Source organism: Pseudonaja textilis, chromosome 15 (assembly GCF_049901715.1).
Source record: "Pseudonaja textilis isolate UNSWEBS1 chromosome 15, rPseTex1.2, whole genome shotgun sequence".
Classification (NCBI taxonomy): domain Eukaryota; kingdom Metazoa; phylum Chordata; class Lepidosauria; order Squamata; family Elapidae; genus Pseudonaja; species Pseudonaja textilis.
This window is the reverse complement of record NC_142004.1, coordinates 1,361,301-1,382,407: the sequence shown is the minus strand read 5'-3', so window position 1 is coordinate 1,382,407 and position 21,107 is coordinate 1,361,301. Positions and strand designations below refer to the sequence as shown.

The 21,107-nt window shown below is 45.2% G+C and overlaps 3 protein-coding genes across 4 annotated transcripts; 1 reads left to right on the top strand and 2 right to left on the bottom strand.

Annotated features, from left to right (window-relative positions):
• Positions 1 to 671: 671 nt before the first annotated feature.
• On the top strand, positions 672 to 13,219 carry LRRC43 (leucine rich repeat containing 43). Its single transcript, XM_087912993.1, has 12 exons — positions 672 to 789; positions 1,887 to 2,168; positions 2,863 to 2,973; positions 5,941 to 6,080; positions 7,326 to 7,564; positions 8,333 to 8,508; positions 8,651 to 8,774; positions 9,642 to 9,784; positions 10,310 to 10,471; positions 10,642 to 10,833; positions 11,111 to 11,213; positions 11,888 to 13,219. Exons 1-12 carry the CDS (start codon positions 703 to 705, stop codon positions 12,022 to 12,024), a joined length of 1,896 nt encoding a protein of 631 aa, XP_087769119.1. The 5' UTR covers positions 672 to 702; the 3' UTR covers positions 12,025 to 13,219.
• On the bottom strand, positions 12,926 to 17,476 carry DIABLO (diablo IAP-binding mitochondrial protein). The gene is made up of 6 exons (XM_026719312.2): positions 17,334 to 17,476; positions 16,211 to 16,331; positions 15,457 to 15,588; positions 15,163 to 15,273; positions 14,870 to 14,966; positions 12,926 to 13,643 (listed from the first exon to the last, which is right to left on the bottom strand). The coding sequence occupies exons 1-6, from the start codon at positions 17,381 to 17,383 to the stop codon at positions 13,423 to 13,425; spliced, it is 732 nt and encodes a 243-aa protein (XP_026575097.1). The 5' UTR covers positions 17,384 to 17,476; the 3' UTR covers positions 12,926 to 13,422.
• Positions 17,477 to 18,932: 1,456 nt separating this feature from the next.
• Positions 18,933 to 20,746, bottom strand: LOC113448603 (uncharacterized). 2 transcript variants are annotated; one of them, XM_087913325.1, is made up of 2 exons: positions 20,538 to 20,746; positions 18,933 to 19,251 (listed from the first exon to the last, which is right to left on the bottom strand). In XM_087913325.1, the coding sequence occupies exons 1-2, from the start codon at positions 20,610 to 20,612 to the stop codon at positions 19,069 to 19,071; spliced, it is 258 nt and encodes an 85-aa protein (XP_087769451.1). In that variant the 5' UTR covers positions 20,613 to 20,746; the 3' UTR covers positions 18,933 to 19,068. The 2 variants fall into 2 exon arrangements, with proteins under 2 accessions (XP_087769451.1, XP_087769452.1); XM_087913326.1 differs by having other exon boundaries at positions 18,933 to 19,247; positions 20,520 to 20,651.
• Positions 20,747 to 21,107: the final 361 nt, after the last annotated feature.

Genomic DNA, 21,107 nt, shown 5'->3' with positions numbered 1-21,107 from the left:
TAACGTATATTGTGTTTGAATCTCTAATCATGGTTTGATTTGATGCCTCTTCATTGCATCCTATGTCCTCTTTGCCTTTTCCTGCTGTACGTTCTGTAAGATTTAAAAAAAAGGACTAAAAGTTTGGAGGCAGGGGAGTTAAGATAAACTTATCTGAATATATTTAAGATAAACTTCAGACAATTAAGTTTATCGTTATCTAAACTTAATTCATCTGCCTCCAAATTCCAGAATTGTATTTTTCCGGGTACTTTTCCCCACACGCACCTAAAGAGGAAGAACGTTGTTGAGAAGGGCATTGTGTGACATCAATCCGATGCCTTCCACCAGCCAAGTCATTTTCAGAAGGGTTCGTAACGGAAAGAACACCACAGAATGATTTTATTTAAATAAAAAATAAACATCTATCAGTTGAAAGTACAGTGAGGAGAGCGCCAACTGCTGGCGTTTATCTCTAGTAAGCTCTCCTGCCAACCCGGTACCAGGATAGCCTCTGAAATGGGCCAAGTTGGGTAAAATCGGCACAGATCGTGGCTGTTTTAAAACCCAGATTGGCAACCTGCAGGAGAGACCCCCCCCTCTGACCCCGGCCCCTTTAAGACCAGCATCTCCCTCCCCTGGCGTCGCTGGGCACCCCTAGCAACCAGATCCCATATCCTAGCAACCGAAGACGCTGTCCGGTCCTGCAGCGGCCGCCATGCCATGGAGGGGCTGAGTGCCTCGGCTGCTTTTTGGGACCACCTGCGCACATTGTGCCTGGACCAGTTTCCTTGCGGGGTGGGGAGCTGGGTAAGGGGGCACCCTTGAGGGTATCCCCCAGGAAGAAAGCCAGGGCAGGGTCTCGGAGGGGGGCTGGAATCTGTTATCCTTCCCCCCTTTCCTATTACCTATTTCCTTAGCCTCTTAAGACTATAACTTTGGTGGTTTGTGTCTTATAATTTATGTGGATTGCTTTTATTTCGTATCTTATGGCTATCACTGTATCTGATGATTTATAAAGATTGTGTTTTATAGAATTCTTTTTTTAGAATAGAAGAATAGAATTCTTTATTGGCCAAGTGTGATTAGAGGCACAGGGAATTTACCTTGGTGTAAATGCTTTCCGTGTCCATAAAAGAAAAGAAACATTCGTCAAGAGTCAAGAATCCTCAGGTTCAACACTTAATGATAGTCATAGGCAATCAAGTCACACTAGGAAACAGTCCATATAAATCGTAAGGATACAAGTGACAAAGTTACAGTCATACAGTCCCAAGTGGGAGGAGATGGGCGATAAGGAGTGATGAGAAGATTAGCAGTAATAGTAGGGCAGACTTTGGAAATAGTTGGACAGTGTTGAGGGAATTAATTGTTTAGCAGAGTGATGGCATTCGGGAGAAAACTCCCCTTGAGTCTAGTTGTTCAGGTGTGCAGTGCTCTATAGTGTCGTTTTGAGGGAAGGAGTTTATCTCCAGGATGTGAGGGGTCTGTAGATACTTTCACAGCTCTCTTTATGATTATGATCGTGATTTATCGCTTTATCGCTCCGTGTACATGCAAGCAATAAGTGATAAATCATGATCGCACACTGCACACTGCAGCGAAGACAAATTCCTCAGGTGTCCAATCCCACTTGGCCAATAAAGAATTCTATTCTATCAAGAATTCTATTCTGAGGGGCACTGGAGATCTCACTGCCCATTATCCACAGCCAAGCCCTTTGAGGTTTCATGCCAACGTTTGGCTGATCATGGCTTATTGCTCAAACCACGGTTAGCCAGGCCAATAAGAGGCCCTCTTAGGGCTTAGCACCAGGAGGCAGATGCCTGCCATCTGCAGCAACTCTGGGCATCGTCCATGTTCTGCCCTTCAATGGCTTCCCCCCTTCTGTGCCCCCCTTTCCTCAGAACAAATCCCGCTTTCCACCTCGCCTGCCTCCCCGACTCCATGGTCTGCCTGCTCCCCGACCGGTCACTCTCCTCCGGCGCAATGGCCTCCTGTCGCCCAATGAAGAGACAGTGGAAGCCCTGACGGAGTTTCTGCGCTGCCCAGACTCCCCCTGGGCCTTGCCCCCCGACTGCAACCCCCCCGAGCAGCAGCTGCGGGAGCTGGCCGTGCAACACCCCCAAATCGTCCGTACTGGCTTCGTCTGCTGCTACTTCAGGTCTCTCCGGATCGTGAACAAAGGGGTAAGTTGGGAGGGCTCTGCTGACCCTCAAATCTTTGGGGTGAAATGTTCCCCTTCTTTAAAATAGGTCTAATGTGCTGGCAGCCCCTGCCGAACACTGGATTGATGGCTGGGAGGGTTTTCTCCTTTGGGTGTGTGTGCTGGCTTGCCAAATGAGAGAAATGCTGGTTAGATTTGATCTCATCACCTGAGACGAGTACATGGTGTCAGCTTTGGAAGCCATATTGAGACCAGACGTTCCCACGCTGCCCCATTTTGAGCCTGGGAAAATGGAAGGGGGGGGATTTCTTGGAGTGTATGTAGTTAGATAAAATAACATTCTTTTCCTAAGTCAAGGTCATGTTATATCTGCACCTGGGTGAGGGGACATTCTCAAGTTGGGACGGATGGGGATTGGGGCATGTGATGCGGTGATGGGTGCAGGGGGTGGATTTGTAGTTTTTACTTCTTGCAAGGAAGCCTGGAACTTTCAGATTCGGGATTCCACAATTGTGTCAGTTTACTAGGCAGTTAAAACAGAACTTTTGACAAGATGTTTCTCTGTCTCGGAGTTATTGGTTGGAGTGGAGGTTGTCTGAAATGCTGACACATAGCTTGAATTGGAAAGCTGGTCTAAAGGGTTGCTTGTGGGAATATGGGTCATCCGAATTGACCTCTGGGTGTCCCGAGGCACATTTTGTCAACTCCCCTTTCAGGTGACGGAAATCGATGTGGGTTTGTTAAAGTTCCCCAATTTGGAAGAGCTGATTTTGACGGCCAACCATATTAGCACCATTCCTGCTGCTAATCTCCCTCCAGGCCTGAAGGTAATTCAAAAATTCCTTTTCTCTCTTGTGTGTGTTTTTGTAAATCAGGTCATGTGGGCTGTGATTCCTAGTGGAGAGAGCACAACCCTTCGCCATTAGACCTTTATATCAGCACGATCACCTTCTCCTCTAAAGAACCGAGGCGAACAAATTTATTTCATTTAAATGAGACAGTCCTCAACTTATAGCTTCACTTAGCGGTCTTTCCAAGTTACAATGGCAATGAAAAAAAAGTGACTTGCGACCAGTTTTCATCCTTATGTCCGTTGCAGGATCCTCACCTGGACATGTGATCCAAATTCAGCTGCTCGGCAACTGGCATGTACTTTTGACTGTTGTAGGGTCCTCAAATTATTATTATTTGTAACCTTCCCTGCATCTGACAAGCACAATTCAATGGAGGGAAAGCCAGATTCACTTAAGGACCTCCTGATTAAAAGAAAAGGTTCGTAAAATAGGGAGCGACTCCTTAAATGACAGAAATTTCAGGCTCCATTGTCTGTCTGTATTTGGATCAGAACATCAGAATTTTTTTGGTGCGGGGAGAGATACAGGCAAGACCAATATCAGGACTTCCAACCATAGCCAGATTTAAGCCACTGAGACTCGCTTTTAGAGTGAGGTAGATGGCATATAAATTTAATAATAAATAAATGTATTTATTTTATTTTATTTGTCAAGCAAGTATTAGATAACAGGTATAAGAATAAACATAGTTATGAATACATGAAATGGAATCAAATAAAAAAGAAACAGTAGGACAGGGACGGTAGGCATGTTGGTGCGCTTATGCACACCCCTTACAGCCCTCTTAGGAAAGGGGTGAGGTCCATAGTAGACAGTCTAAGGTGAAAGTTTTTGGGGTTTGGGGAAGAAACCACAGAGTCAGGTAGAGAATTCCAGACATTGACCACTCTGTTATTGCTGAAGTCGTATTTCCTGCAATCAAGTTTGGTGCGGTTTACCTTGAGTTTGTATCTATTGTTTGCTCTTGTATTATGATTAAAGCTGAAGTATTCATTTGCAGATAGGACATTGCAATGTATGATTTTATATACTATACTTAGATCAGACCGAAGGCAGCGTAGTTCTAGGTTGTCTAGGTCTAGAATTTCGAGTCTGGTGGCATAAGGTCTTCTGCAACGGGTAGAGGAGTGGAGAACTCTTCTTGTGAAATATTTCTGGACTTCCTCAACTGTATTATTATCAACTACGTAATGCGGGTTCCAGACTGATGAGCTGTATTCAAGTATTGGTCTAGCAAGTGTTTTGTATGCTCTAGTTAGTAGTGTAATATTACCAGAGAAAAAGCTACATAGGATTAAGTTAACGACTCTTAATGCCTTTTTGGCTATATAGTTACAGTGGGCTCTAGCACTTAATTGCTACTCCCCATGCAATCCTTAGTTACACAGTGGGGCAAAAATTACACAAACCCCATGACCTTATCCGAAAGAGCGTAATAAAGGTGAGATACATGCCAATAAATAAGATAATTTTTTTAAAAAATAAAATTTCCCAACTTTTGTGAGTGGGTGAGTGGGAAGGTTTTAAAATTAAACAGAATTGGGCTTGATTCATTCCTGGATGGATGACGAGATCCTGGCGGGGAAGACAGGCGAAAACCCTTGCGAGATCTTCCGGGGATAAAAGGCTTTTCTCTCAAGCGTGGAAAGTGATAAGAAAGTGTTTGCGGAGTCCAGAGGAATTGAAACACCCTTTTGGAGTCTCCCTTCCGTCACCTCACCGTATTTGGGCATGTGGTAAGATGAGGTTTCCTGTCGGTCGGAGAGAGGAGATAAAATGGCTTTTATCGCCGGCTGGCCTTATCTCGTGGTTAAAAAATGCAACATTTCGACTGGAATGAAGCTGGCCCAGCATGGCCATAACTCTGATGGTCGTAAAAACAAGTCGATCACAATTTTGAGCCCATGGTTTTTTGTTTTTGTTTTTACAGTAGTCATTAAGCAAAGCGACGCTGCCGTTGGCACCCTTAGTAATTGATTTATTGTTTGCCATAGTTGTTGAGCGAGTCACTGCAGTTGTTAAGTGAATTATGCAGTCATTAAACGAATCCAACTTCCCCCCTCTTGACGGTGCTTGTCGGAAGCCAGCTGGGAAGGGTGACAAATGGTGATTAGGTGAACCCGGGATTCTGCCACCGTCAGAAGTCCATGCCAGTTGCCAAGCCTCTGAATTTGGATCACGTGGCTGCAGGGATGCTGCAAAGATGAAAGCCAATCTTAAGTCCCTTTCTTCCGTGCCGTTGTAACTTTGAATGGCCACTGAATGAATGACTGACGTGGTGGTGTAGTTGGTTAGAACGCAGCATTGCAGGCTAATCCTGCTGCCGGCAGTTCGATCCTGACCGGCTCCAGGTTGACTCAGCCTTTTGTCCTTCTGAGGTCGGTAAAATGAGGACCCAGATTGTTGGGGGGCAAGAGGCTGACCCTGTAAATCGCTTAGAGAGGGCTGTAAAAGCACTATAAAGTGGTATATAAGTGCTATTGCTTTGTTCTGCCTTCCTTCCTTGCTTTCCTCCCTTATAATCTTTCTCTTTCTCCTTCCTTCCTTCCTTCCTTCCTTCCTTCCTTCCTTCCTTCCTTCCTTCCTTCCTTCCTTCCTTCCTTCCTTCCCTTCCCTTCCCTTCCCTTCCCTTCCCTTCCCTTCCCTCCCTCTCTGGAAGCACAGGGGTTAGAATGCAATATTGCAGGCTAACTCTGCCCACAGCCAGCAGTTCGATCCTGACCGGCTCAAGGTTGACTCAGCCTTCCGTCCTTCCGAGGTCAATAAAATGAGGACTTAGATTGTTGTGGGAGCAAGATGCTGACTCCGTAAACCACTTAGAGGGAGCTGTGAAAACACTGCGGAGCGGTCTATAAGTCTAGGTGCTTTTGCTATCGCCACTGCTCCCTTTACTTTTCACGCCTTCCTCCCATCCCTCCCTCCCTCCCTCCTCTCTTCCAGGTGCTGGAGCTTTGTGGCAATGAAGTGCAGAGTTTAAAGGACCTGTGCACATCTCCCCCAGCCGGACTTCAGCATCTGGGTCTCGGCCACAACTGCCAGATTGGCTCCTCGGAAGAACAATTTTTGGCAGCTGCTTTCTGGTAAGCACGAAGGGAGCCGATTGCAGGGAGGGTCAAAAGAGATTTCCCCACCCACCCTTCTTTAAAAAGGGGCCGTTTCCCCCAGATCTGGATCCTTCTAGTCACCCTGGAGGAAGGAGGGCAGGGGAGGAGGCTTCACACAGGATGGAGGGAGCACAGTGCGGGAGATGAGCCGTGTCTCCCCTGCAGTTTGAGGTTTCCCTTCAGGCATCTGGAGGTGCAGAGAAGATGTGGCTGAAATTCACCCTCAAACGGAGGGTGGAAAAAGGGCCTCTGTTTTCTCCAAGGGATAATAAACATTCAAAGGGTTTGAGATGTGATGAACAAAGGAGATTATATTTTTTTTAAGCCTAGCCCAAACTCTCTTTGAGGGATTGGGAGCTTTAAGGGGTCCTTGGTGCTCTCTGAGCTTGGCGATTTTCTTGCAGACGTCTCATTACCCATCTAGGTAGCCTCATCAGTGCTGCAGCGATATTGTCACCTAGTTAATTAATGAAACGTCTACAAGAAAACCATCGAGGTCAGAGAGCACCAAGGAGCGCTCCTTTCAACCCCGGGCTACCAACTTTTGTCATGCCCCTGTTGGAATCTGATTCTGAGGGGGAGTTGAGCAGCTGACAGGGAGTGGGAGTGGGGCTCCGGTGGCTGTGGAAGAAACTGGGGAAGGGCACAGTCCAGCTGGGTCTTCAGAGGAAGACCCAGGCCCACCCTCTCCTCATCCTAGGGTACGCAGGGAGGAACAGAGAAGGGAGCAACGTGGTTTATGGGGGAGGAAAGGGCCCTGATCCCCTTCATGCGCTGCAGCTGGGAAAACAGGATTTAAAATGGGCGTTTGCGCACAGCGCCTTGCTGAAAGCAAAGCATGAATTATTTTGGTTTGTCAAGTCTTATTTGGGTTCCAGCGTCCTCCCAGCTGTGTGTGTTTTGTTATCTTTTGAAGGCTGCAATTCCTTGTCCTTCCCTGTCTCATTAATTGTTGCAGTTGTGCTTTGTGTTGGTTTTTATTTATAATTTATATGTACTTTGAGTTCTGATGGAATTTCTTCCCTTTAAAGACTGTTCTTGGGAGGATTTTTTCTCCAGCCGATGATAACTGGACATTGGGGGTCAAGTTGGAAGGTATTAAAGTGACTTTACCGACTTTGGGGACTTTGTTGCTTTTGTGCCAGGCCCCTTTGGGTCATCACACCAATATTCTCCTTGATGAGGAGCTGTGTTGTACCTACCTATTTTCCTCCTCCTCAGGCCCAACCTCGTCTCCTTGGACTTGTGCTACAACAATTTCACCAACCTCTTGAGCCTCCTTTCCACACTTTCCACCTTGAAAAAACTCCGGGTCCTCGTGCTGCAAGGAAACCCCTTTGCTCTCCTGCCGGGCTACCGAGGTTTCACCATCGACAGCCTGCCCCACCTCTCCGTTTTCGATGATGTCATCATCACCCCGGAGGAGAGGCACAATTTCCTCAACCTGGCCACCTTCCCAGGTGAGTTTTCCTCCCGTCCTCAATCCCACCATGCAAAGTTCTGCTTGTGTAAACCCAAACAGGAGCATCGTTGGCCAGAAACAACCAGGACTTCTCCCTGGCCTTTCGGGTCACATCTCCTCGGGGTTCCTTTCCTACCCATCAGGGATTTATATTGGTGAAGAGAAAGTCCCACCAAGGGGTTGTATTTCCCCCTGCTAAGGCATCCTCTTTCCTAGCCTTCCTTCGATGACTTCTCCTAAGGTATGGAGAGGAGATTGGCAGACTGGACTGCCGAGAAATTCTGCAGATTTTTCGCCTCATTTGCCGATGGCGAATTTCTCCTCTCCTGTTTCGCTGATCTTTTTGCAGTTTAGGAGAGTTTTCTTACGGTCTGGCAGCATCTTTTTCTGACAGGCGGATTTTATTAAACCCTTTTAAGAAAGGTTTTAGCTTTTCCATACGTTTCGTGGAAGGTTGTTTTAGGCGGCTGGAAACAACAGCCTCCGTAATTGAACGATAGAATTCCATCTTCTTGAAAATCCTTCCAGAAGCTTGGAGCGAACGAATTCCCTCATTTGTTCATTCGTTTAGCGCCTACCTAAGATATGCGAACCGTACCATATAGAAGATAAAACACTAAATCAAGGTTAAAAAATATTGGCAGACCGCTATCCTGTCAACTCCAATCTCCCCAGTTGGCTAAACAAATTCACATGACGACTCCTCCTGTCTGGAGCTTGGAGAAATTCAGACTTTTTTTTTCCCTTCCCTCCCCGGCTTTTCCAGAGATCTTGCTGTTGGATGTCCAGCTGATAGTCACCCTTGGCAAAATGCGAGGGGTCCCCAACCCATTTAACCCCGAGGACTTGGAAAGCAGCTCTGGCTCCCCGATTGTAAACTATAGTTACTACGTGACGTATGAATTTGCCAAAGGAGAAAGAAAAGAGAAGGCAGCCGGGAAGGTAAGAAGTCTTTGGAACTTTTTAATCCTTTGTTTCTAAGTTATATCAGGGTGCGTGATTAAAAACAGGGATGCCCTGGCTTAAAATAAAAATAAAAATAGAAAAAGCATTTGAGGGCACCACAGGGGTGTTTCTGCTCCAGCACAGAGGCACGTTGTCTGGAAAGGACGCGGCGACCTCGCCTGGGGTGATGGTGGCTGGAGAGACAGTCGAACCCGTGTCTTCTAAGACTTCGCCCAAGTCAGACCTGCAGCCTGAGCCGGAAGGTGCGTAACCCTCTTGGTAGGATTAAACACAGCAGGTAGGAAAGAAGGATCTGCTCCTTGGACTCTTTGGGGTGCCAGGAGCCCAGTTTTTGAGAGCCTCACTGTGGCTGCAGGATACACAGAGGTGGTTTTCAGCAGGTTCTGACCAGTTCTGGAGAACTGGTAGCGGAAATTTTGAGTCGTTCGAAGAACCGGCAAATACCGCCTCTGACTGGCCCCGCCCCCATCTATTCTTTGCCTACCAAGTCCCAGCTGATTGGCTGGGTCATTATTGGTTGCCCAGCATAGGAGAACGGAGCTGGAAAGCAGGTTAGTGGAGTGGGGAAGGAATGGGGATTTTGCAGTATCCTTCCCTGGCCACGGCCACAGAACCAGTAATAAAAAAAAATATTTTTTTTTGGAATCCCACCACTGGAGATACGTGATCCATTGACCGTCACAAAATGAGCAAGGTTTATCCAGCAAGCCAGGCCGCGAGAACGAAGCAAGGTTAGCAGCCTGGCTTCCCAGCCAGTTCAACCGGTTGTGGGAAAAGACTATTGTTTTTTTTTTTTTAAAAGGCAAACAAAACACCAAAAAATGTTGTGGAAGGCAGAGCAGCTCACATTTCCCCATAGTTTTCTTTCTGTGTTTTTCACACCTGTCAGTTGCTGACCTTTGCAGAGAAAAACATCTGGTTTTCAGTCTATGCGTCGAAGACTTCTGAGTAACTGAGAAATTTGGAGAATGAGGAGGAGGGTGAATCCCTGGTTGGTGGCTTCAGCTCTCCCCTTACCAAAATGCGTCTGCAACCCAACGGTGGACGGAATGGAAAGCTGGTAACCGTCGCTGGTTGGACGGCAGGTTTCTTTCTTCTTGCCCACTTAGCAAATACACACTCTACCGCCAAGAAGGGCTGGACGGAGACCGCCGTCGACTGGGACTACCGAAAAGAGCACCTCACCGAAGATCTGGTGTCTCTCAAGGCTTATCTTCTGGCCGGAACCACCGTGTCGGTGGTTCAAGAAAAGGTGTAGTAGTGCACTCCCTTAAGTTTTGGCTTCGAAGAAACTCCACCTTGGGCTGGTGTGGGTGCGAGTGTGTGTTTTCTTAAGTGCCTCCTGCCATCCCGTGTGTTTCTTTAAACTTGGTTTTCCCAACTTGGACCAAGTTTTTGTCCTTGTCTGCGATAAGAGACATTTTTGTCTTCAGCTGCAAGGCTTCCTACTGTCCTTTCCTTTCCTTCCTTTCCTCCCCCCTCCCACTACTCCCTTTCCTTCCCTTCTCCTATTTTCCTTTCCTTTTCCTTTGCTTTCCTTTTTATCTTCCTTTCTTTTCCTTCCCTTCTTTTCCTTTCCTTTTTATCTTCCTTTCCTTTTTTTCCTTCCCTTCCTTTCCTTTTTATCTTCCTTTCCTATTTCTTTTCCTTCGCTTCCTTTCCTTCCCTTCGCTTTCCTTTTTATCTTCCTTTCCTTTCGTCTTTCGTCCCTCCCTCCTTTTCCTGTCCTCTCCAACTCTCTCTTTCTTCCAGAGCAACAAAAACACTCATTTCGCAGGTTGTCTCCTGGCCCGTCATCCCAACTCTTGAAGAAAAGCCAGGCAAGAAAGGAAAAGGAGCGAAAGAAAAAGCCGATTCGGGAAAGGCAGAGAAAGAGAAGGAGAAGGAGAAAGAGAAGGAGAAGGAGAAAGAGAAAGGGAAAGGGAAGGACTCTGGAAAGGTAAGGCTGTGAGAAGCAGAACATTGTGTTTTGTGTCACTTCCAAGATTGGCGGAGTGAAAGAAACAGATCCAGGCAATCAGCATCCACGGTGTGTTTGTGGGAGGCAAAAAAAAAGGCCAAGAAGGTGCACAGAATCCTGCATTAAAATCCCCTTCCGTGTCCAACTAGGCTGGGAACAAAAAGAAAAAGAAATCCCTTTCCCCAGAGCTCCGAAGCGACCCGCCCATCGTGAAGATCCTGGGATCCTTTCACATCAACTTAGAAAAACTGCTAGCAGGGGACTCGGTGGTGGAGACCGTCTGCAATTTTGGGGTACAGATAATCGAGCGGAACGTCACCCCACCATCACCCAAAGACAAGGTGAATGTGCCTTTTCAAAATCCTGTTGCATTGCGTGGAAAGGTACTTATTTCCTCGGTTGGTGGAGCTGCTCAGCTCAGCAAGCAGTGGCGAGCTACGTTCAATAAAAATGAAGAAAAAAAAAACCAACCCAATATTGAATGAACAAAAAGCAGCATCAAATAAAAACGGGGAAAATGATATGAAAGAAAAACAATATGAAGGAAAAATGAAAGCATGAATTAAAAAATAACATAAACAAGGAATGTTATGCTGAAATCCGTCTTCTATTTTGCAGGAGGGTAAGAAGGGTGCAAAAAAGGACCTCAAAGCCAAACCTGGGACTGACAGTGTAAACTCCAAAAAAACACCCCCGCCCCCAACTCCGTCCCCCGTCAAAGGTAAGCTAGGAAGCTGAAACTTCTGGAGTATTTGCACCTGTGAACATATTTTAACAACCAGAATGACACAACTCTACAAGTTCTTTGGATTGCAAACCTCCTGGACTCTCACCCAACACTGAAACATTAAGTGTATTCAAAAGGGGTTAGCTTCAATATTTGTCTTTTTTAACTCCTGTCCTTCCACCCCCGTAGTGGTGTACGAGATCTCACTGGCAAGTTTTTGCTGCCATCCTATGGACTAGAAACTTTAAAAAGACAAGAGAGAAACGACGGGCAAACCACCGTGCCCTGAACTCCTGTTGCCTGCCTATTATACCTACCTCCAGGTTCTAGGATTCTGTTGACCAACCTTTCTGGACCTTGGCCGCTTGAAGGTGGTTGGACTTCAATTCCCAGCGTGCTGGCTGGCCGGGGAATTCTGGGAGTTGAAGTCCACTCCTCTTCGAACGGCCGAGGTTGAGAAAAGCTAGGGCTGGTTTTCTCCAAACGGTGTGCCTCGACACTTTTGAGAGAACCTCAGCCTGTCTTGAGAGCCGGCCGGAGGTTGCCTTGAACGTTTCTCCACATGGTTTCGTGCACGAGAACGTTCACACGCGACGCACAGGTCCAGAGAGGAAGCGGTGAACCTGGGCAACCGCTAACGGCGGGATTGATTTCGGATCTTTTTGCAGGAAAGGGGCGGAAGAAGGATTCTTCAGAGGGCCCCGACCAGCAACTTGGCCAGCCTCTGACTGTGGAATTTCAGATGCAACACATCAAGTGGGACTCCGCTTCCTCCGCCTTAAAAATGCTGGAAGCCTTGGAATAGGCTTGAAGAGAGCAAGACCGGTTTCCCCTTCGAGGCTGCTCCTTTCTTGAGGGCGATGTTGCTTTACTGAAAGGGATAGAATCTATAGAGCAAGGGCAGACTTCTTTTGCTCCTCCATTGGACCAGATTTTCTGTCGGCCGGGGAATCCTGGGAATTGAACTCCACCCATCTTACGGCTGGCAAAGAGCAAACCTAGGAGCTGACGGGCTGTTTCTCTTGCTCAAATCAGCACCCACGTTTATGCATGACCGCATAAGGCCTTGCATAAATTAAAGGACAAATGCCAGGAGCTCAACCTACAAGCAGACATAATGCACCTGTTTTAGCTCAACGCAAACTTAACTCTGCTAAAGTGGTTCCAAAACCTGGCATCGTCGGAAAAGTCAATAAAATAATTAAAGAGAGGCGTCCTATCTGCTTGACAACATTCCAATTGTTGTCTATTTCACACAGCCCCCGGTCTGAATTCTGAACGCAGCTGCTTTAAAGAGTTTGTCCTAAGTTAGGGGTCTCCAACCTTGGCCACTTTATGACTTGTGGACTTCAATTCCCAGAGTTCCTCAGCCAGAAAGTTTTCCCACCTCCACTTTGCTGAAGTCAAGATTTATTACATCTACCGCATTACCACCATCTATTATTAAGTTTATGAAAGAAATGTGATAAAGTTGCCTATTGACATTTCTTCTTGTCCCATCCATGCTGAATTTTGGGTAACTCTTTGCTGGCTGAGGAACTCTGGGAGTTGAAGTCATCCCCACGTCTTAAAAGTGGCCAAGGTTGGAGACACCCCTGTCCTAAGTGACTCCCTTTGGCTACAAGCCAAGCCTGGTCCCTCAACCATAACAACGGATGTGTTTCCCAGTGCACTTTTCGCCCTACTGTTACCACAAAGGAGTCAAGTTTTTGTTCCTTGGATTTTTATTTTAAAAATGGGTTTGGGGAGAATGATCCCCGAGTACATCACTAGAAAAACAACCAACCACACAAAAATGACATTTAGGCTCCAAACGGTTAAAATTCTCCACAACTAATCTTTGAAATTTCAGGTAGAGCGTTTTGTCCTTCACAACACAAGCACCTGTCGCTTTTTTCCTAAAATAAAAAAGGCAACACAAAGACACAGCCCTTAAGTGATTACAACGTGCGATTACCTCAATATAGATTCTGGCGACGGATGGATCATCTCAAATCAGCCCTCAAGCCCCAGAAAAATCACCCCCTTGGTAGAATTATCTCGCATTTGCATAGCTGTGAATTTAAACAGACAGGAAACAGAACCACCTCGGGCTCAAAGCCGAGGGCCAACCAGGCTGGGGAAGCCAGAGAGCCACTGAGCGCGGCATCTTCTCCGTGGTGTTCTTTCCCGCCAAGCAGGATCGTGTCCATGCCAGCAACCCTCAGTCTTCACGAAGGTAGGCTTCCTCTGTCTCTGTCTCTTCCCTGACAGCCTGCTGAGTGGTTGCCAGCATAGGTTCCTCTTCCTTCAACTTCAACAGCTCCTCTGTCTGAGCCTCGGCCAGCTTGGTTTCGGCCTTCTGGGACAGCTGCCGGGCTTCGTGGACTTGGGTCTTGACGAGCTGGATGTGGTTGTGGGTTGACACCGAAGCTTGGTCGGCCCCTGAAGAGGAGAAGGTTGACTCAATGACTTTGGGTTTTTGTTACAGAAGCTGCCTGCAGAGTTTGTGCATTTTTTAAGGCCACTCAGATGATAGTAAACCCAACGCATATTAAAGAGGATAGGAATCCAGCCATGCTAGACCTACTGATGCTAACGGGAGTAGGATTAACAACTCCCACCGATTTAAGTGGACTCTCATGTCTACCTCTAGATTTAACCTCACAATATGTACACCTCTCTTGGTGGTATAAAGCTAGATTGGTCTTGTAGCCCTCATTTCTCCATTAGGGGAACGATGATTGCACATTTTAAAATGAATACTGTCACGCCCCAGTTGGAATCTGATTCCGAGGGAGAGGTGGAACATCTGATGGGGAGTGAGAGTGTGGCTCCGGTGGTTGTGGAGGAAACCGGGGAAGGGCACAGGCCAGCTGGGCATTCAGAGGAAGACCCAGGGCCACCCCCTCTTCATCCTAGCGCACGCAGGGAGGAACGGAGAAGGGAGCAATGTGGTTTACGGGGGAGGAAAGGGCCTTGATCCCCTTCGTGCACTGCAGCTGGGAAGACTGTTTAAAACAGCAAACTGCGCATGGCAAAGTTGCTGGAACAAAGCGTGCATTATCTTTGTTGAGGCTTATCTGGGTTTTGGTGTCCTCCCAACTGTGTGTGCCTCATTATGTTTTGGAAGTCTGCAAGTTATTATCTTGGTCTATTGTGTTAATTATTTCAGTTTGGTTTGTGTTGGCTTTTTTATTTCTACTTTATCTGTATTTTGGGTTTGGACTGCATTTCTTCCTTTCGTAGACTGTTTTTGAAGAGTTTGATCTCCCGCCAAGGATAATTGGACATTGTGGGTGAAGTTGGAGGCATTAAAGGGAAATTTATCTACTTTGGTGACTTTTGTTATTTTTGTGCCACGCCCCGAGTCATCACAAATACACACACACCTTTATATCACATGCATGAGTGCCTCCTCAAGACCACCAGGCCAACTGGAATTCCTAATATGCTTTTAGGAGTTAGTGAAATGTTAAGGCGTATTTCTGAAAGTCTGAAGGGATTTATGTAACTCCACTATAGTTCCAGTCTTTTGGAGACTGTCCAGTGTTTCTTGATAAAACATTTTTTTTTTTGACAGGTGGAAAAATGAAGAGAGTATTTGATTCGGTCAACAGTTTGAAGAAGGGGGAAAAGAGTTAAAATTAAGAGGCTTGCACATATCTCACCTGACTGATATGCTGCTTCTGCAGCCATCTCTGAAAGGCGCAGGGCGGTCATCCACCTGGATTCTAATTTGAGATATTCCTGCTGCTTCGACGTCATCTGAACAAAGCCAGGATTAAACCATTAAATCTGGCGCACCCTTTGCACAGCTTCCAGATCATTCTCCTCTGAGGTTCCTTAATTATGGTCACCCCACTAGATATTACCAAGGATTTGACCCTCTTGGGTCCATACACAACCCTGTTCAGATGCCCGAGTCCCTGAAGGGCAAAAAGCACAAGATCACGTCGCTCACCTCCACTCGGGCCCCGATGATTACTTGCCAAACAGCGTCTTCTTCTTTGGAATTCATTTTCCCCAGGAGATGCGTGTATTTTTGGTACAGGGACACCAATGTGTAAACCGCCTGTAAATAACCCCAGCCTGTTAAGGTTGTACTTGTCTAGAGTTTAACATTCACTTTTTACTTTATGTTTGGTAATTGTAGCCCACTTTTTTGGAACCAAGCTTTCTTTTCTAGAGTGGCTTAAACATACAGTTGTATTTGCACCACCCTGCTGGATGTGGCATGCTGAAGGCGTCTTCTTACCGTTGTATATTCTGTTAGCGCATCAATTAATGCGTAAGTGGTTTGAGAAAGGAGCGTCCCGGTGCTGTCAGTTACTAAAGAGACTGCTCTTCGGATCAAGGATTCATTGCTTAGAGAACCCGGATCGTGTTTCTGAAAGACAAACATTATGTGTCGCTTCAGAAGCAGAATGACTTTTCCAAACTGGCAGAGAAGGAAAGAATGTGTGTTGTCATTTAAAAAACATACAAACCTAGGAACTGTTAAACAACTGGAATCTCATGTCAACTGTAAATGTTAAGAACATAAGAAATCGAAAGGTTTTGCTGGAAAAATATAGGGAGCAACCAATAGCAAAAGAAATTTCAATGAATCTGGGGGTTCTTACTGCTTTTTAGCCTCTTGGCTAAGATTAAGTGATGGATTACTATACATTTTAACTGCATAATTTCAGTAATTTCTGCATGCAACTTGGCTATTGCTGAAACTGATTTCTACTGGGCTCTATGTAGCTGTCCCTCACAAAAGAAAGCAATTTCTCAGTAAATAACCAGCAATATTTTTAAAAAAAGTTCCATTCTAGCATTACAAGTATGTGTGTGTGTGTGAATAACCTTTTCAGTCTGAACACCTGCAAAAGCTGTTAAAAAAGGGAAGAAAATAACAAAGACTTAGGATACAGTGACAGATTTACCTAAAGAAGGCAGCAAAACTAAACCTAAGGAGCAGCTCATATTCTGGCATCAGAACAAAACGGGGTTTCCCAGGAAGCTACCTGTGCAATGGGAATAGCGGCCAAGGTCATTCCAAAGCCCAGAGTGGCCATTTTCTTCCATGGCGCCCTCAGTCCAGGCACGCACTGTGTCCTCACGCTGGAGAATAGCGGAAAGTTCCGTCTGGAGGAAAAGACACGCAGCACGTTAAGAGAGCGTGCGGGGGGGGGGGGGAGAGGGGGAGAATAAACCAACAGCCCGAATCCAATGTTTCGAACGCCTCCTTGCAGCAACTTGTGTAAGAAAAGCGGGGCTTCAGAATAGAATAGAATTAGAATAGAATAGAATTCTTTATTGGCCAAGAGTGATTGGACACACAAGGAATTTGTCTTGGTGCAAATGCTCTCAGTGTACATAAAAGAAAAGAAACATTTGTCAAGAGTCAAGAATCATCGGGTCCAACACTTAATGATAGTCATAGGGTACAATAAGCAATCAAGTCACACTAGGAAACAGTCCACATAAATTGTAAGGATACAAGCGACAAAGTTACAGTCATACAGTCACAAATGGGAGGGGAACCGTTGATAAGGAGTGATGAGAAGATTAACAGTAATAGTAGTGCAGACTTTGGAAATAGTTGGACAGTGTTATAAACTAATTTCAAGTGGCACAATTGGGAAAGTGGGGCACCTCTCTTGAACCCACAGCACAGTTTAAAAAAGCAACATATAACAACAACAACGAGAGAGAAATCTGTCTAGCAACGGAGGCCAGTAGGTCCAGGCCTTTCTCTTTACACCTGAGCCGACTATGAACTTTTGTGCAGGGGGAGCTGCCTCTGGTTTCCTCCTCCAGCCCCACAGGGTGGGATAATGGGGGGCAGTTTCCTATCCTAACCCGCCCCCCCAACCCCCGAGATCCACATCAAGCCCCCTTTTCGGGCCCCCTTCTGCATCCACAGAGCCACCCACCCACCCCAATAGGGAGGACACCAAGCAAGGAGGCCTCGCACAGCAACCCCCAATGGAAAAGCCAGGCGAGATAGGGCTGCGGATGATGGGAACTGAGGCCCCCCAACCCGGAGAGGCCGCTCGTCAGCCGGCGTAAGGGGCCCCCAAGAGCCCGGAGTTCCCAAGGAAGACGAGCCTCGGCCTAGGAGCTCGGGGAAGAAAGAGAAAATACCCGAAAAAGGCGCAGCAGCGCCATAGCCAACGGCTCCTCGCCGACGCCATCTTGACTCTCTCTCTCTCTCTCTCTCTTTCAATGGCAACAAGGCGCGCAGGAAATGACGTCTTCTACAACGCCCAATAACTACAAGAGCGGGGAGACAGTTTAGCCCTCCTCCTTTTATGTGCCCACCATTACGTCATTCCGAGTTTCCTTCCTTGGCCCCTCCTCTTTCTGACCACGCGCACTTTATTGTGATGTCATCGTTTTCTTTGTGTTCCGCTCTAGGAAGGAACGTGTTTGCTTCAACTTCCAATGGAAAGCGAAGGTCTGCATCATAGAGCTATCGAGATCTAGATCGTCACACCATAGTCGGAAACAGAAAAAACTATTTTTTTAAAATTGAGGGGACGTGCGCATGCGTCCTAAGGACGTGTATTTATTGGAGAGCGCGCATGCGCCCCTTCACCCGTCACTTGAGTTTAGTACAAATTTTAATGTTACTAATTTGCTCCTCTTAACGCCAAAATAAAATTTTCCAACTTTTCAAAGGGGTTAAGCAGTGGATCATCATAATAAAAGCGAATTTTCAGAATGTTTCGAAATTACTTTTAATAATTATTTTGATTTCTATAATTATTTTTATTATTTGCACATTCCAATATAAGGCGTCTCAGGCATTTCACTCATTATTAATTGGCTCGCAAGATCTAATTAATGTATATTTTGCTGCTGATAAAAACTAACTAAGTCATTATTAACTTGATATTGAGGTCAGAATTAAACTCTTCTAAATCCTATGATTTTACACACTCATTCACACATTTCAGTTTATGCTTTGCACAAACAAAAAACAGGCATTGATATTAATCAAGTCAACAAGCTGGGTGGGAATTTGTGCTAAATCAGTCTGAGCTAAAACCTGCCAGTAACTCAATTATTGGGCAATTAATTTCTCGTGAAGTGAAACTGAAGCATTTAGAAGTTTCAGACAAAATACCTGTATCTGTACTTTTGTCACTTACATAAAGGATTGGAGTTAAAGCGTATGTTAAACTTTATTAATAAGAAACGTAAAACAGTAAAAAAGCAGCTTTGCTGTTACTTAACTTTTACCAAGTAAACATTTATCCACCTCTCAGAATGCGTAGGACTGTGTACACGTTCAAATCTCCCATTTTCCAAAAGCTTAGACATTGTAAGATGTAGCAATGTGAGTTGTTTCGCTTAATTTTTTTTCAGCGTTTAACATAGACAATCCTAGACTTGTAAATAATTTTATTGAGCTGTTTTTGGAAGAGGAAGCTGTCTGACACCGGAAATATCAAAACCTCATTTGAAAAAAAATAAAATAAAATTCAAAAGTGAAGATCAGGAGTTAAATTTCAGTGTTCAATCAAAGCGAGGAAAATAAGTCGAGAGACATCAAAGCGTTTTTAACAATATCAGGAAATAAAAGGCATGATACAACTTGCCAGCTTTTAATACGGATATCCCCACGAGATTATATAAAAGGAAAAAAAGATGGATTGGAGAGAGAAAGTGCCTTAATAAGTAACCGTCTGAGATTCTGATACTCAAGGAATAGATTTTAAAAAAAGAAAACCTTAGACTGAAACTGAGTAGTTTCTTTAAAAAGCGCCAGGATTATCACGAAACAAAATTAAAGTCTGGCAAAACGCTGGAAGAAGGAAGGGATCTTTTGTCCAGCTGAGGTCTCCAGGCTCCAGGCAGAACCACAACACGGGGGTCACTTTAGCACCAGGAAGTAAGTCGTCCATCCAGCCAACAACAGCGCTCCAAACAAGACGGTGTAACTGAAAAGCACGAAGGCCAGGAGTTCCTTCAGCACCTTCAGGAAATGGAGAGTAAAGGATTCTTGAACCATCCTGGATTTCAAAGGTGGCGGGGAAAACTGCATGGGAACAGCTGGGTTTGGAAGAAGGGAGGGGACAAAAGAGAAGGACAGAATGAAAGAGGCCAACGAACGGAAGCTGGCTGGTGATCTAAACAAGGATTTGAAGCAAGATTGCAGACAGAACTACGGGGTTAGTTCTGCCTAGGATCCTCGACGGAAGACCACCATCGAGCCCATTTCTGTCGCTAAGCGAGACTTAGCTGAATTGAGAAAGAAGCTTTATTGGGCATCGTGTTCTGCCTGGTGAGTAAATTGCCTAGGGTTAAAATATCGGTCTGTTTGGGAGTGAAGTCACTGGAGCAGCCGCCTCCAACCTTGTCAACTTTAAGCCTGGAGGACTTAACTCCCAGAATTCCCCAGCCAGCAAAGCTTGACAAGGTTGGAGGTGCCTGCACTGGAGGATAATTTTGCAAGCTTTGCTCATAATTTTTAGGAGAGCTAATGCAAGCGGCCAGCCTGATAGGATTCCAGGCTGTGCAGCCACAGAAGCTCAAGATATATAGCTAATATATCCATTAGTACCAACTAAACCCAGTCATCAAAGCAGTCAATTTTTCCAGAGGGAGGCCCCTTTAATATTTAATGTTATAATTGCATCTAATGGATGGGCTGCCGGGAAAACGATGTTTCTGGTTTAGCGATTATCTACAAATAGTTTGTCCTGCATCTTTCCATCCACCCAAAATAAGGGCAGGGCTTTAAAATCAATCTCCCCATCGACATGACTGCAACCCTGTAATAATTAGATAGTGCCTAAACTTTATAAAAAGCTCATTTTCAATCCCCCAATTTTTAGAAACATATGGTCGGGAATCTAATAAATGCCTTAAAGATGCTGCCGTTATCTTTATGAAGATTTGCAATATTTCGCTCTGAGCCCGTTAATTATACTGAATTTTCCTTTTATAAGGAGAAACCTACTGACAGGACAGCTAGTAATTAATCTCAGTTTGGTCCCCAAGGTGGAAAAAAAAAATCAAGCCAAGAGCTTGCATGCTGCTAATTGAGATTATTATTATTTCCTTCCCCAACAAGGTACATATTTGATAGCCAGCAAACCAAGGACCTGCAATATATTTTCTTTAAAAATAATAATAATAATGCTTTCAGAGAATTTCCTGAAAATCCCCAGAGGTCTGCTTTTTTCAGTAGCAGTGCATGTAAACACTTGTTTGGACGTGAACATTATCTTGCATAAGATTACAGTTCTTATAATTAAAATGCCACACCTATTAAAAAATAATCAAAGTTAATTATATTTCGATGCAGATTAAATTTCTCACCTTTTTTGGGAGGATGAGGTTAGAGGATCTTTTTTGTGGGTGTTTTTGAGCGGGTGTTCTTGAGCGAGCGGCTTCTGGAGGTGGCTGGACCATCTGAAGAGGCAGCACAAGGATGCGCTCTATTTATACACCAGACGAGCGAAGTACTAAGAGGTGTGGTCAGAGAGTAATTCTGCAATGGGATACACAGATCTTCTTTGTTCTTCGCTGCACGGAAAAATATATATATATCCCGAGGCTTTTTAAAAATGAAAATAGAATGGAAGTAATGAGGAAAGTGTTTTTTTTTTAAAAGGATGCTTCAATACTCGCCGCGATGAAATACACTTGTGTGCAAAAACACACAGTATAATAAGTTTGTTATCCTTTTAAGATACTATTGGAGCTTTCTACTTTTCCAAAATAGTACAGGGTAGGTTTTTAATCTCTAGCCACTGGGTAGTATAAATCTAAGGATCCGTTGTTGAGAATGTGGGAGTAACTTTCTTCCCACTGTTGCAATGATAACTTTTACTACGAAAGGGAGAATTACATGCTGAGCTGCAATCTTACCCAGATACACTATGCTTATTAAAAGAGATGTGGTTG

Coding starts and splice junctions, on each gene's coding strand:
- DIABLO (XM_026719312.2), bottom strand. CDS start 17,383: ATGGCGTCGGCGAGGAGCCGTTGGCTATGGCGCTGCTGCGCCTTTTTC. Junction 15,589..16,210: donor CCGCTATTCCCATTGCACAG/GTAGCTTCCTGG, acceptor TTTGTCTTTCAG/AAACACGATCCGGGTTCTCT. Junction 15,274..15,456: donor CGCTAACAGAATATACAACG/GTAAGAAGACGC, acceptor GGTTATTTACAG/GCGGTTTACACATTGGTGTC.
- LOC113448603 (XM_087913325.1), bottom strand. CDS start 20,612: ATGGTCCAGCCACCTCCAGAAGCCGCTCGCTCAAGAACACCCGCTCAA. Junction 19,252..20,537: donor CACAAAAAAGATCCTCTAAC/CTCATCCTCCCA, acceptor CTTCTTCCAAAC/CCAGCTGTTCCCATGCAGTT.
- LRRC43 (XM_087912993.1), top strand. CDS start 703: ATGGAGGGGCTGAGTGCCTCGGCTGCTTTTTGGGACCACCTGCGCACA. Junction 790..1,886: donor CTTGCGGGGTGGGGAGCTGG/GTAAGGGGGCAC, acceptor CCCTTTCCTCAG/AACAAATCCCGCTTTCCACC. Junction 10,472..10,641: donor AAGGGAAGGACTCTGGAAAG/GTAAGGCTGTGA, acceptor GTGTCCAACTAG/GCTGGGAACAAAAAGAAAAA.